This window comes from Choloepus didactylus, chromosome 2 (assembly GCF_015220235.1).
Source record: "Choloepus didactylus isolate mChoDid1 chromosome 2, mChoDid1.pri, whole genome shotgun sequence".
NCBI lineage: Eukaryota > Metazoa > Chordata > Mammalia > Pilosa > Megalonychidae > Choloepus > Choloepus didactylus.
The window spans coordinates 186,328,705-186,344,564 of record NC_051308.1 but is presented as its reverse complement, the minus strand read 5'-3'; the positions used below and the strand labels follow the sequence as shown (position 1 = coordinate 186,344,564).

General features: G+C 38.9%; 1 protein-coding gene across 1 annotated transcript in view; it reads right to left on the bottom strand.

Annotated features, from left to right (window-relative positions):
* Positions 1-12,284: 12,284 nt before the first annotated feature.
* LOC119527240 (cytochrome P450 2J2-like) overlaps positions 12,285-15,860 on the bottom strand; it is a 29,501-nt gene continuing 25,925 nt past the window's right edge. Inside the window, exon 9 of the mRNA XM_037827075.1 lies at positions 12,285-12,827. Within this exon, the coding sequence (XP_037683003.1) occupies positions 12,646-12,827 (182 nt within the window). The 3' untranslated portion in view covers positions 12,285-12,645. The remainder of the gene's footprint in view (positions 12,828-15,860) is intronic.

Below are 15,860 nucleotides of genomic sequence, written 5' to 3'. Positions count from 1 at the left end.
CACCAAGAAACGTAATAATCAGATTACCAAATGTCAAAGACAAAGAGAGAATTCTGAAAGCAGCAAGAGGAAGGCGATCCATCACATACAAGGGAAGCTTGATAAAACTATGTGCAGATGTCTCAGCAGAAACCATGGAGGCAAGAAGTCAAGAGTATGATATATTTAAGATACTGATGGAGAGGAACTACCAACCAATAATTCTATATCTGGCAAAGCTATCTTTCAAAAATGAAGGAGAATTTAAAATATTCTCAGCAGACAGACACTGAGAGTTTGTGAACAAGATACCTTCTATACAGGAAATACTGATAGGAAAAGACAGGAAAGAGAGGTCTGGAGCACAATATTGAGTGACAGTAACACAATAATGTAAGTACACTGAACAAAGACGGCTGTGAATAAGGTTGAGGGAGAAAGTTTGGGGTAGGTAGAGTGATGGGGAAGGAGAGAAAATAATGACTGGGGCTGTATAACTCAGTGAAACCTAGAGTGGTCAATGTCAATATGTTCTTACATGAGGGAGAACAAAAGAATGTCAGCTTTGCTAGGTGTTAAAAATGGGGTAGTATTGGAGAAAAAAAATACAACCAATGAAAACCAGAGTTTACAGTTAATAGTAACATTATAATATGCTTCCACTAATTGTAACAAAGGCAATACACCAAAGCTAAATGTTTATAAGAGGGGAATATAAAGGAGGGGTATTGGATTCTTGGTGTTGGTGGTATTGTATTTTATTTTAATTATTGCTTTGTAGTTGTCCCCTTTTGTCTTTTTTTTTTTTCTCTTCTTTTTACTTTTTTTTTACCCCTTCCTCTTTCTCTGTGGAAGAAATGGAAATGTTCTTGTATGGATAGTGTTGGTGAATGTATAACAATGTGATTATACAGGGAACCACTGATTGTTTACTTAGGATGGAATGTATGGTATGTGAATAAAACCATCTAAAAAACAGAGGGATACAAATACTGGAGAAAATGTAGAGAAAGTGATGCACTTAATCATTGCTGGTGGGGAAGTAGCCCATATGAAGGGCAGTGTGGTGGTTCCACAGGAAGCTAAGCATGGGGTTTCCATATGGTCCTGCAATTTGGTTATTGGGTATATATGTGGAAGAACTGAAAAGAGGGACACAAAAGGACATTTGCACAGTGGGGTTTATGGTGTCAGTATTCAAGATTTGCAGTAGATGGAGGTGACTTAAGGGTAAATCAACTGATGAATGAACCGGTGATCTGTGAATGGAATATTGAACTGCTACAAGGAGTGAAGTTGTGAGGTGAATGGACATTGAGGACAGTATGTTGAGTGAAATAAACAAGAAATGAAAAGAAAAATATTATAATGCTTCATTAATATGAACTAAATATAATGTGCAAACCCTGAGAATTGAGTCTGAGAGCATAGGTTATCAGGGAAGGTTTAATGTAAAGGTTTTTAGACTGTAAGCTCTTATAGCAGTTACATCTATCCCTGAGTTGTAATGGTTATTTCTAAACTCTGACATGCTGAGCTGCATGTATAACCTGGTTGGTCCCTGGAACTTTGGGTATCTGTGTGACACCTGAGACTCAGAGCTAGAGACTGGCAGCTATAAATGTCAGCATTACCCCAAACAAATGTTAAAGAGTCTGAAAAAAGAGATTAGACTTCAATTAGAGACATGAATGAAATGGATTTGGTTAGGACTAAGGTAAATCAGACCGAAGGGTAAAGGATGATATTGACAGTGTTTTTGGAGCTTTAGCTTGTGTGTGGGACCAAAGGAAGAGATGTTTATTAGGTGCAAGATTTATATTTTTTGTAACCCATTATATAGTTTAACTTGTATGGACAGTTTATTCAAACAACATAATTATATGGAGCTTTGATTGGGGGGTAAGGTCTGGTTGGTTTACCCAGGTTAGAGTGAAGCCCCAATACATCCCAGAACAATTCTGGCAGAGAATGAAGCTGTACTTGCGAAGCCCTCTTAGGGACTGTGGGAAAATGTGGAAATATTAAATTTACCCACCTGGGGAATTAATGATATTCTCACAAGCATTGGGGGCTACCAAAGTAGAAGGCTGAGCCCTCAACCTTGGGGCTTACCCTTATGAAGTTTGTTACCACAAGGGAGAGACTAATCCTACTTAAAATGGTGCCTATGAGTTACCCCCAGAGAACCTCTTTTGTTGCTCGGATGTGGCCTCTCTCTCTAAGCTAACTCTGCAGATAAACTCAATGCCCTACCCCCTACATGGGAGGTGAATCCCAGAGGTGTAAATCTCCCTGGTAATGTGGGACATGACTTATGGTGATGAGTTTGGCCCCAGCATTGAGGGATCGAGAAAACCTTCTTGAGCCAAAAGGGGGAAGTGAAGTGAAACAAAATAAAGTTTGAGTGGCTGAGAGATTTCAAATAGAGTTGAGAGGTTATTCTGGACGTTACTCTTATGCATTGTATAGATATCCCTTTTTAGTTTTTAGTGTATTGGAATAGCTAGAAGGCAATACCTGAAACTGTTGAACTGCAACCCAGTAGCCTTGACTCTTGAAGATGATTGTGTGTGTGTGTGTGTGTGTGTGTGTGTGTGTGTGTAGCCTATACTGTGTGACTATGTGATTATGAAAACTTTGTGGCTCCCACTCCTTTTATACAGTGTATGGATAGATGAACAGAAAAATGAGGACAAAAAGTAAATGAATAATACGGAGGGAGGGGGGATGCGATGTCTTGGGTGCTCTTTTCCACTTTAACTTTTATTCCTATTCTTTTTTCATATGGTAATGAAAATGTTCAAAAATTGAATGTGGTAATCAATGCACAACTATATAAAAGTGCTGTGAGCAATTGATTGTACACTGGGGATGGCTGTATGGTATTTGAATATATCTCAATAAAATTGAATTAATTAAAAAAAAACATGTCTCAACAAATTTAAAAATGAAATTAAACAAAGCATCTTCTCTGACCAGAATGGAATGAAGCCAGAAATCAATAACTGCCAGAGAATTGGAAAACTCACAAATATATGGAGGTTAAACAACACACTCTTAAACAACAGATCAAAGAAAAAATTGCAAGAGAAATCAGTAAATATCTTGAGATGAATGAAAACAAGAACACAACATATCAAAACTTATGGGATATAATGAAGGCAGTGCTGAGAAGGAAATTTATAGCCCTAAATGTCTTCACTAAAAAAAGAAGAAAGAGCTAAAATCAAAGACCTAACTGCAAAGAGGAACTAGAAAAAGAACAGAAAACTATCCCCAAAGTAAGCAGAAGGAAATAAATAACAAAGACTAGAGTAGAAATAAATGGAATTGAGAATAAAAAAAAAATAATAAAGAGAATTAACAAAACCATAAGTTAGTTCTTTGAGAGTTCAATAAAATTGACAAAACCTTAGCTGGACTGGTGAGAGAGAGACTGAGAGAGAGAGAGAGAGAGAGAGAGAGAGAGAGAGAGAGAGAGAGAGAGAGAGAGAGAGAGGATTCAAATAAACAAAATCAGAAAATGGGGAGAGGGTATTACTACTGATTCCACATATATAAAAGGATCATAAGAAGACACTATGAACAACATTATGCAAAAAATTAGACAACTTAGATGAAAAGGAAAAATTCTTAGAAATGCATGAACAACCCACACTGACTCTGGAAGAAACAGAAGACCTTTACAGACCAATTATAAGACATCCAATCAGTCATCAAAAACCTCCCAACAAAGAAAAGCCCAAAACCAGATGGCTTCATAGGTGAATTCTACCAACCATTCCAAGAAGAATACCAATCTTGCTCAAACTCCTCCAAAAACTGAAGAGGAGTAAACCCTTCCTAAATCATTCTATAAAGCCAGCATCACCCTAATACCAAAACCAGATAATGATAGTACAAGAAAGGAAAATTAATCCAATTTCTCTAATGAATATAGATGCAAAAATCCTCAACAAAAACCTTGTAAACTGAATTCAACAGCATATTAAAAGAATTATACACCATGATGAAGTGGATTTTATCTCAGTTATGCAAGGGTAGTTCAACACAAGGAAATCAATTACTGTAATATACCACATTAACAAATTGAAGGAAAAAATAAATTATCATGTCTATTGATGTAGAAAAGGCATTTGGCAAAATACATCATATTTTCTTGATAAAAACCCTTAGAAAGGTAGAAATAGAAGGAAATCTCCTCAGCATGATAAAGGACATGTATGAAAAAACAACAGCTAATATCATACTCAATGGTGAAAGACTGAAATCTTTCCCTCTAAGATCTGGAACAAGACAAGGATACCCACTGTAACCATTATTATTCAACATTGGGGACGAAAGTCTAGCTAGAGCAGTTAAGAAAAAGAAGTAAAAGGCATCCAAATTGGAAAGGAAGAAATAAAACTCTCTTTTTATGAAAAGATGGCAAGATCTTATATACATATAGAAAGTCCTGAAAAATATACAACAAAGCTACTAGAGTTAATAAATGAGTTGAGGAAAGTGGCAAGATACAAGACTAACCCTCAAAAATCAGCAGTGTTTCTATACACTAGTGGTGAGCAATCTGAGGAGAAAATAAAGAAAAAAATTCCATTTACAATAGCAACTACAAGAATCAAATATCTAGGAAAAAAAATAACAAAGAATGTAAAGGACTTGTAAACAGTAAACTACAAAACATTGCTAAAAGAAAGCAAAAGAAATCAAAGAAGACCTAAATTAATGGAAGGACATTCAGAAATACTGTTAAGATGTCAATTCTATCCAAATTGATTTACAGATTCAGTGCAATTCCAATCAAAATTCCAATAACCTACTTTGCAGAAATGGAAAAGCCAGTTATTAAATTTATTTGGAAGGGTGAGGGATCATGAATAGCATAAAAAGAATGAAGTTGGAGGACTCACACTTTCTGACGTTAAATCATTACAAAGTCAAAGAGGTCAAAACATTGTGGTACTGACATAAAGATAGATATATTGACAATGGAATTGAATTAAGAGTTCAGAAATAGACCCTCATATCTATGGTCAATTGATATTTGATAAGGCTGCAAAGTGTACTCAACTGTGACAGAACAGTCTCTTCAAAAAATGGTGCTGGGAGAACTGGGTATCAATATGCAAAAAATGAAAGAGGACCCTTATCTCACATCTTATACAAAAATTAACTCAAAATCAATCAAAGATCTAAATACAAGAACCAGAACCATAAAAGTTCTAGAAGAAAATGTAGGGAAGCATTTTCAAGATCTTGTGGTATGTAATGGTTTATTAGACCTTACACCCAAAGCATAAGCAACAAAAGGAAAAATAGATATTCTAGACCTCCTCAAAATTGAAACCTTTTTGTCTTCAAAGGACTTTGTCAAGAAAGTGAAAAGGCAACCTACTTAATGGGAGAAAATATGTGGAAACCACATAACCGATAAGGGTTTAATATCCAGAATATATAAAGAAATCCTTCAACTTAACAACAGAAAGACAAACAACCCAATCAAAAAATGGGCAAAAAAACTTGAATAGACATTTTTTTTTCAAAGAAAAATTACCAATGGCTAAAATCACATGAAAAGATGCTGAACATCACTAGATATTAGGGAAATGGAAATCCAAACCACAATGAGATATCTTATCACACCTTCCAGAATGGCCACAATTTAAAAAAACAGCAGAACTCTAAAGTGTTGGAGAGGATGTGAAGGAATAGGAGCACTCATTCACTGCTTTGGGGATGTAGAACGGTACAGCCACTGTGGAAGACAGTGTCGCAGCTCCACAGGAAGCTAAGAATAGAATTGCCATATGATCCAGCAATTTCACTGCTAGGTATATACCTGGAACAACTGAAAGGAGAGACCCTGATATTTGCACACCGATGTTCCTAGCAGCATTATTCACAATTACCAAAAGATGGAAGCAACCCAAGTGTCCATCAACCAATGAATGCCTAAACAAAATGTGGTATATACATACATTGGAATATTATTCAGCTGAAAGAAGGAATGAAGTCCTGATGCATGTGACAAAATGGATGATCCTTGGAGACACTATGTTGTGAAATAAGCCAACATAAAAGGACAAATACTGTATGACCTCAGTGATATGAACTAATTATAAAAAGCAAACTCACAGAGTTAGAATCTAGAAGGTATGTTAGCAGGGGATAGAACAGGGGTAGATGAAGGGGAGCTGATGCTTAATTTGTGCGTAATTTCTATTTAGGTTGATTGTAAATGCTTGGAAATGGATAGTAGTGATTACTGGGAGTGTAATTAACAGTGCTGAATTATGCTGGTGAATGTGGTTGAAAGGTTGTGTATGTTACTGGAAGGAAAGTTAGAAGATAGAACATGGGACTGTATAACACAGTGGGCCCTGTTGTGGATGAAGGATTGTGGTTAATAGTACCAATATAAAAATATTCTCTCATGCATTATAACAAATGTACTACACTACTAAAGGTGTTAATAATATAGTATAGGGAAAAAATACACCTAATGTAAACTATGGACTATAGTTAAAAGTAATATTTTGATATTCTTTCATCAGTGGTGACAAAGGTAACACACTAATGCAAAGTGTCAACATTAAGGGGGTTTATGGGCATGCTGTTTTTTAAATGACTTTTCTAGAAACCTAGAACCTCTCTAAAAATTAAAAAATAGTTAAAAGAAAAACAAAAACATTATGCTAAGTGAAAGAAACTAGACACAAAGTATTATATATTGTATGACTTCATTTATATAAAATGCAAACAAATAAATTTAGAGACAGAATTAGATTAGTGTAGTAGGGCTGGGGAAGGATAGAGGGATTGAGAATTGACTGCTAAGGGGTATATGTTTTTTACTTTTTGTAGTAATGAAAATGTTCTTAAATTGATTGTGGGGATGAATGCATAACTCTGTTATGGTACTAAAAGCCATTGAATATACACTTTGGATGGATTGTATGGTATGTGAATACATCTCAGTAAAACTGCTTTAAAATTAATAAAAGCCTAGTAAACTGGAAAAAATTAATGGATGTGCTTAATGGCAGATTAGATAGGGCAGAAGAAAAAGAAAGTGAATTTGAAGACAGGACAACAGGAACTATCCACACTGAAGCAAAGTTTAAAAAAAAAGACTGAAAAAATGAAAGAAACTTAGTGACCAGTGGGTCAATACCAAGTGGTCTAATATATATTGGACTGTAATCCAGAAATTTGGCGGAAGAGTTGGGAGTGGTTTTAGAAAAAAATTGTGAAGTTATAATGGCAAGGAGGTTTTCAAATTTGCTAAAAATAACAAACTTTCATACCCAAGAAGCCCCATGAACTCCAATTAGAATAAAAACAAAGACAACTATGCCATGGTCCATTATAATAAAAATTGTTGAAAGGAAATTACAAAGAAAACATTATCTGGAAAAGTGCTAGAATTTTATAAAGGGAACAGAGAGCAAACATAGGAATTACTGTGGACTTTTCCTTAGAAATAATGTAATCCAGAAAACAATGGAATGACATCTCCAAAGTGCTAAAAGAAAAGAAATCTGTAATCTAGAATTCTGTGTATGGTGAAATTATTCTTCAAAAATGAAGAATGAGAATGAGGAAAAAATACCGAATTCAGGTCATAATGTATTGTACTGCTCTTAAGATGGGGGAGGAGAAAAGAGGGAGGGAGCCTGGGGTACTCAATCATCGCATACCCCACCCCCTGAAGACTGCTATGCAGTGATGAACATGACGAAAGATGTATGGGGCTGCATGTGTTTGAGAAAACTTTCCTTTGGTCCTCATTCCTCAATGGGAGGCACTATTGTAAATTTGTTCAGATGTTTACAATCCTCACTCCCATCATCACCAAAATGAAAGCTTTAAGAATGGATGGCCCTGTACCTCTGCTTCTTAATCACTGCATATTTACTTTATGTTGTGCACTTAATAAACATTTATTGAATTAACTTGAAAATACTACTAATGTGAGCATTGGTTCCAAAGCACAGCTCCATCCACTCTTTCCATGTAGAAGTAATAATTCCTAAGGTTTGGATTTTTCCACACTTTGGGAAACACCACTGGAGCATGTGGGTACTGGGGGAAGCAGTGCAATTTGACCAAATAAGAGAATGTTAACTTTTTTGAGTCATGCCATATTACGCTGCTATACATCCAAAGCTCCTCAGAATAAAACGAGGAAGCTCTTCTGTTACAAATATATTTGAAACTCTACTTTCAGGGGCTTAATGCCAGAAAATCAAGCACGTATGAGTGATAGAGTAAAAAATAAAGCAACATGAAGGACCCTTCATAAGATATGTCAGTAAAGCTTTAGCTCAGTGCTTGCTCCATTCACAGTCCTGCCCTGTCCTTGCTGCTCTCAGTGCTGACCTGGGGACACAGCAGGATTCTGCGGTGTCCTGGGGTCACTCAACACATAAAGAGAAAGAGCATTTACTAGGCCCTTACCGTGGGCCGGATATTTGTAACAGGATGTGAAAATGGGGTTCTTCCTCTCTCAGTTTCGGGTGGAGTTCCATTCCAACTGCCGCGGGTCAAACAGTACGTGCCAAATGCTCATTAAGCTCAATGCTTAATGCTCAAAAACAGGTACTTGAAACCTGTGTAGGACTTGCCATGAGGGCATCCAAAAACTGTTTTTGCAACCCTTATAGTTGTAGGGTATAAAATAGCTGAGGGTTAAGGGGAAAGGGAGAGAGGGACTTCTGTGGTGAGTAGGAGTGTTGTGGGGAGGTTGCTGGGAGGCCCGTCCTTACCCCCCGCCCCACCCTCCCCAAGAATGAGGGGAAGGCAGGGTTTCCCTTCACCAGTCGAGAGGCTTCAGGTGACTTCTCGAGTTTCTGGGGTACCAAGCTCTAGGGCCACACTGAGGTAAGAGACTGAGTGAGGCTGACAAGGGGCGGAGGAGAGAGGGCTCTCTGGGAGAGAACTGCACTGCGCTCTCGATGTGGCGAATGTGTGGGACCTGATGTGCACCCCATGGCAGTGCCAGCTTGAAGTCACTTGGCTCCCACAAGAGCACTGCCTGGAGGGACAGTGTGGCTTAAAGAGAAGCTGAACTGGCAGATGCCCAGGAGTGGGGGAGGGACTTAGCTAAGGAAAAGCGAGTCGGTGTCTAGCGCACTGCAGATAGAGGACCCTGGTTGGAGGTGACTCGGGAGGGCAGCAATCAGCTCTGGGAATCGATCCCCCACCCAGATGGCAGGACTTTCTGCTGCCCTTCCTTGCAAGCTGGGGAGAGCCAGAGGCAGCCTCTTGTGGGTTTGGGGGGAAGGGCAAGGGAAACAGAACAAAGAGAAGAGTAGGCCTTGCCTCCCACCCACCACCTGGCAGGCTGCCAGGCATAAAACTGGGCTGAGCAGGGGGAGTGAAATCAGCTAATTTATGGAGGTTTGTAATAATATACTTACTAGCTGCACATCTTAATGACTAAAATGACTCTTCTTAAGACTTAATGCAATAAGAAGAACATTTATTATTTAAGAGTGACCAAAAAAGTGATGGGTTCTGCCCGAAATTTCATTAAGGGACAAATAAAGGAAGCCCACAGGTGTGTTTAGGGGTCGGGGAGGACTAGACTTGCTTTCAGCTTGCATCCTATGAGTCCCAGGCTGTCAGTCTAATTGTTATACAGGTAGTATTTCATGATTTTGAGTTTTATCCTCACCACCATGCAGTGAGGTTTCTACTCATGTACCCATGTTACAGAAGAAGAGAACTGGGGCTTGCAGATTTAAATATCTTGCTTAAGGTCACAGGAAGGGGTTGAGGAAAGTCAAATCCAAATGTCCCTGGACACTTATCCCTGCCCCACACTTCCTCTGGGATATGGGTTTTTGTCCTCCCAAAAGACCTGTTCAAGTCCTAATCTCCCATCTTCTGAATGTGACCCCATTTGGAAATAGGGTCTTTGAAGGTGCTATATCAGCAAAGATGAGGCCAAACTGGAATAGGGTGGGCTCTAATCCAATATGACTGGTGGATTTAAAAGAATAGGAAATTTTGACACGGGGTGAGACAGACACACAGACACAGGGGAGAACACCATGTGACGATGAAGACAGAGATTGAGGTGCTGCAGCTACAAGTCAAGGAACGCCAATGCCAGCTAACTGCAGAAGCTGAGAGAGGCAAGGAAGAGTTCTCTCCACAGGCTTCAGAGGAAGCATGGTCCAGCTGACACCTTGATCCTGTACTTACAGCCTCCAGAACTGTGAGACAACAAATCTCTGTTGTTTTAAGTCAGCTGGTTTGTAGAAATTGGTGCTGGCAGCCTACGAAACTATTCAGCAGACTTCAGTTAGCTCAAAGGAAGAGCAGCTTGACATCAGAGACAGCTCTGGAGTTCCCGGTTCCACAAAGCCACCTCCTCTCCTAGTGGTTTGGAAGTATATGAAAATCAGGTTCTTAAAGCTATTCTATACTTGTAGGTATGGACCATTTTGATAAGGTTATTTCAGTTAGGGCATGTCCCAGGATGAGTTTTAATTTTCTTAGTGGAGTCCTTTATAAAAGAATGAAATTCAGACAAAAAGAGAGAAAGTCATAGAAACAAGTTGAAAGCAAGGAAACCTGGAAGAAAAGGGAGAGACCAGCAGACACCACCATGTTCCTATGTGTCCAAGGTCTTGGGAGAGCTGGTCTTCAGGAAGAAAGCATTGTCATGATGCTGCCTAGATTTAGACATCTTCACGGCTTCAAAAGTATAAGCTTGTAAGCTAATAAATTCCCATAGTTAAAGTCAACCCATTTCATGGCAACTACTTTGCACAGCCTAGCAAACTAAAACACCTTGTTACTTAGTCACCTAGCCAGCCCCTCCTCTGTGTCTATAAATACATCGGGCATTTGAGGGTGGGTCCCTCTCCTGTCAGCCTCTTTCTGATGCATGCAATATAGCTATGCCAGAACCAAGCACATTTCTGTAAGAACTCAAGGTGTGTGCCCTGCTACTGTTCTGCTTATAAGCCCCTGGACCTCCAAATTGGTTTTAAATTTAAAAGCACAGTGTATCTTTGTCTCTTTGTAGGATAGTGGAGGAGAGAAGATTCACATTCTACATTTCCTTTATACTGTGTGATTCCTCTGTGATATGACAGAAAATGTTTCTTTGCTTGCACAATATTTGCCAGACACTGTTTGGGGGTAAAGGGCCCTACAACATCCCAAATAGATGGGGATATAAGAGAGGTAGAAAAATGAGTATAACAAAAACTTTGTATAATGCTTGAACAGGAAGAAGGTTCATATTTTATAGTCTCAACAAGCTTTGAAAAAAAAGGGGGGACATTTTATGGGGCCAAAAATTCCATTATTTACAGTCTTCTATTTCCCCAAGGATTCTGGTTAATGGCAGTTACGCTCTATTGGGTCCTGGGTCCAATTCCACCCATCAGGTCAGGATGAGTCCCCACTGGTTTTACATTGATCCCATAAGCAGTGACTGAGTACTTGCTCATCTAGAAGTATGGGAAATTTGCAGCAGGAATGGAATTCAATAAAGTGCTTCATTTTACAGATAAGGAAACTGAGTCATATTGTTTTGCTCCAAGTTCTTTAAATTGCCTAAGTCTAACTACCTTGGGGAAAAAGATATTTTCTTGTGGTTTAGTCCACTTCACAAAGTTTTTTGTTTGCTTGCTTGTATGACAGGAGTTGGGGCCAACACTCAATGTTAGTTGATCTTCCACTTTACGGCCTTCATCTGCCCTGAGCAATCACACACTGAGATGTGGAACAGGATTCTGGCATTTCTGGCTTTTTGTTTTAATATACTTATGAGGGCCCAGGTGAATGTAGGCTGGTAATACTTGCCATTCAAAAGCTTATAGCCTGGTTGAGATGCACTCCCACTACCCAGTTAAATCATGATGTGAATCAACGTGGGAATAAATGCCTGATGTTGGGATTAAGGCAAAGAGGTTGAGTAAACTAGCCATTCTTAAAGATGGAAAACATTTCCACATTTTTACCCTAAACCTGCTTTCCAGGTTTAGTTAATTGTGGTCACACCCTACTTGACCTTCCTGTAAACTGGGAACAATATCTGCCCGGCTCGCCCCAAAAGGCCATTCAGGGTCACAAGCAAGATGAAACATGCACCATGCTACCACACACGAGAGTCTTTAAGGTGAACCTCTGTGGCTTGGCCCCAGGATTTGACTTCTAATTCTTATCAATTAGAATTAGATTAATGGTCTTATCAACCATTTGCACCATGCTGAACTAACCGAGACATATCAACAGGTCACAGCAAGTACATGCCTAAGGAAGGAGGAGGCAGGTAATAGCTGTAATTTCATGATATGCTTTATGTTTTAAAAATCATCTAAAGCCTATTATTTCCTTTGATTCTTATAGCAACTTTCATCAGGGAAACAATCATTATCCTCTCATCATCCAGGAGATTTCATTTCACTTTCATTTGAGAAAAAGGAAAATCGTTTAGAATGTAAATGATTTGTCTATGTCTATATCGAAGGAGATGTTGCAGTTGGTATTTGGATCCAGTTTCTCCTAATTCCACTTCCTGTGTCTTTTCTTCAGGGTCACTTTCATTCTGTTCCCCCACTTCTGAGCAGGCACCAGTGTCTTCAGAACATACTCAATGTTTCTTCTTGCTTTCCTTTCCCTTCTCCTTCCCCAACATCATCGCCCCCTGGGAATGGCACAGAGGTGGTGTTTGACTGGGGAAATGGTGAGTCCCATTCGGAACTCCAAGCTCAGCTTCTCATCATTTGGAGGCCTGAAGGTAAATTTTTGCATCAGGGAAGTGAGGAAAAGGAACAGTTCAGACCGGGCCAACTGTTCTCCAAGGCACACCCGTTTTCCTGAAAGACAGAAATGGTAAGACTGAGTTATCTTCCAGGTGGAGGAGGTTCTCAGAAGGGACTGAAATCCTGCTTACAACTGGAGCAGCCATGACTGTGGACCTCAGATACTGAAGAGGTGAGCTGCAAACACTTTCCCAGTGCTAACAAAGCCATTTTAGCAAAGACTTTTAAAGTCCTATCCATTAGTGTTTGGTCCTTAAATTGGATTCAAGAACTTGGTTGCATCTAAGTTGCTATTTTATATTATAAAGAACAGGAAAGCTCATTGATATCTCTGCTATCTGATATCTCTGAGTTACAGAAGAACATTCTATGTATGGAATGGGTTGGGGAAGATGATATGAGGCTCTCTCCAACTTTGACAGAAAGTCTTGCAAAGGAAGGGCTTGCTAGGTCCCAGAGCTTTACGTGCAGTGTGACAACCTTCTAGGTAAACGGAATCACAGAAAGCGTAAGTCCAGCATCACAAACTTAAATACCTGCAGAGGTTAGGCTGGTGAATCACAGGAGTGAAGGTCACTGCACAGGACAATAAAAGTAGGAGGCCTGGGTTGACCAAGAAAATGGATGCCTAGCCTGAAGGCTTTCAAAAATCAATTAACAAACAATAATACAAAAAGCAGATATCAACACTATAAAATTCTGTGTTAATTTTTTTCAGTCCTTAAAAGGAAATTGTACAAAGGTATAAGCAAGTAAATGTCAGAACAGTTTCTAAATTACAAGGCATATTTCTTCAGGTTTTCCTCAATTACTGGGGACATCACTGACGTGGATAGACTCAAGAATTTAAGAGGCCCTCTCCATTGGACCTGCTCTAACTTCTTCCCTAACTCTCACAATTACTTTCCAACAAATACCATTCTTTCTTTTCTTATAATAAAATCCATCCCAAGGCTAGATGCTTGTCTCCATAGCTCAAACTGCCCTGGCCACATCCCACTCCATTGCATGACTGGAGAAATAGAGGCAGGAAGACGGAGATTCAGTTCAGTTCTCCCCCTTTCTAGCCATGTGATTTGGGGCGAATTAAGTAACCTCTCCAGGCACTAGAGAAAATGATTATATGGTGTGCATGTATGTGTGTGTGTGTGTGTTTCAGATGAAAACTTGATTTTATAAATTGTGTGGGCTATTTACTGAATCCAAATAGATCAAGAAATCAATAATTTTTACAGTAAAACAAAGCATTTTAAAATGCCATTTGGATAGCAATAAACATTCTAGTTGTAAAATAGCTTTTCATTAATCTGATGTGGAAAAAAATAGTATGATAGATTTTTTTTATCATTCCATACATAGAAAAATATAATTTTTAAAAAGACTACCTTTAAATAAAACTTTTTGGGTGGTAGCATTACCAAAACAGCTTTCTGTAAATTATAATTTTTACTGTGGTACTCTGCATTAAGTGCTGGTTTGGACATGTTATGTAACCCAGATAAGCCTATGTTCTTTTAATCCAACCGATTCTGGGTGGGACCTTTTGGTTAGGTTGTTTCCTTGAAGATGTGATACACCCAATTCAAGGTGGGTCTTAATCCTTTACTAGAGTCCATTAAGAGAGCTCACAGAGAGAGAGCTCAGAGACGCTCAGAGAGACAGAAGCCCAGAGACATTTTGGAGACAGACATTGAAACCAGAACCAGGAGAGAAGCTAAGAGATGAAATCTGGAGTTTGACCCTGGGATAAGCAAGGAGGACCCACAGGAGCTGAGTCATTCTGAAACCAGAAGGCGGGAGATCAGCAGATATCACCACATGCCTTCCTATGTGACAGAGGACCCGAAATGCCATTTGCAGTTCCTTATGATTGGATTCAGGTATGAGGTTGTACATTTTTGATAGGACTATCACTAAAGTGACACTGTGTTCTTCTAATGAGAACAGCCTATCAGGTGGCAGAGGATTTTGATTTGTTACATTACTGGCGATATTAATTTTGATCACTTGATTAAGATGGTACCTGCCAGATTCTCTCCTGTAAATTGCTCTTTTTCCCTTTGTAATTAATACGTACTTTGAGACTATGTAAATTAACCACAAAATTTCTTCCACTAGTTTTAGCATCCATTGTTATTTACTGACAGAATTATTTATTACCCTGATGGTTTCTGAATGGTAATTTTCTAATGCCATCATGCTTTCCTTATGTATTAGTAGGCATTCCACCATGAGGAAATCCTTTTTTTAAAATATAAGTATGGATTCAAGGGTTACTACTTTTATTCATAGGGTTATACTCACAGGGTTATAGCATTCTGTTACTATCATCATTTATTTCGATATTCAAGATCTTTCATATTTGGCCACCAGATGTTCATCTGGCTTGTATTTCCTTACTTCTGTCACAACAAAATATTCCAGGCTCATCTTATACTTTCGCTTCTCCAGAGCTGGCATCAGCCATCTTTCCAGAAACCTGGGTTCCTTTTAGTGGACAAAGATATCTAGATCTGGGCAATAAGTTTGCTAATTGCTCTTGGTGTATTGCTACTCCCAGGCCATTTCAGTGGACAGAGCTGGGGAATATATGTACATATATATAATGTGAGTAATACATATATACACACACACACATGCACATATATACACATAGACAAATGTGTGTATGTACACCACATTTATGTCTAGCTATTGAAAATCTGACTTCACATTAATAATTTCCAATTCTAATCCAACATCACAAAATTCATACTAAATTCCTCCCTTTCATATTACTAACTTCCTACCATCACCCCTAAGGTATTTCGTATTGGCTCAGTCTCCCCTGTAGATAAGGAATCTCCCATCACTGCCTCACCCGCCCAGGCAGACTTCTGTCTTGCTTGGCTTTGACGCCTGATTCAGGCTTCTGTTGCACCCTCCCCTGTGAGTGTCTGTTCCCTCCTCTACAGTCTGAAACACCCCACACCACTTACAACCACCACCTCTCTAGTGTGTGCTTTTATTTCCTGATTTTTTTTTCTTTAGTAGAGAAGTTGTGGGTTTACAGAACAATCATGCATAGAATACAGGATTCTCAAATAC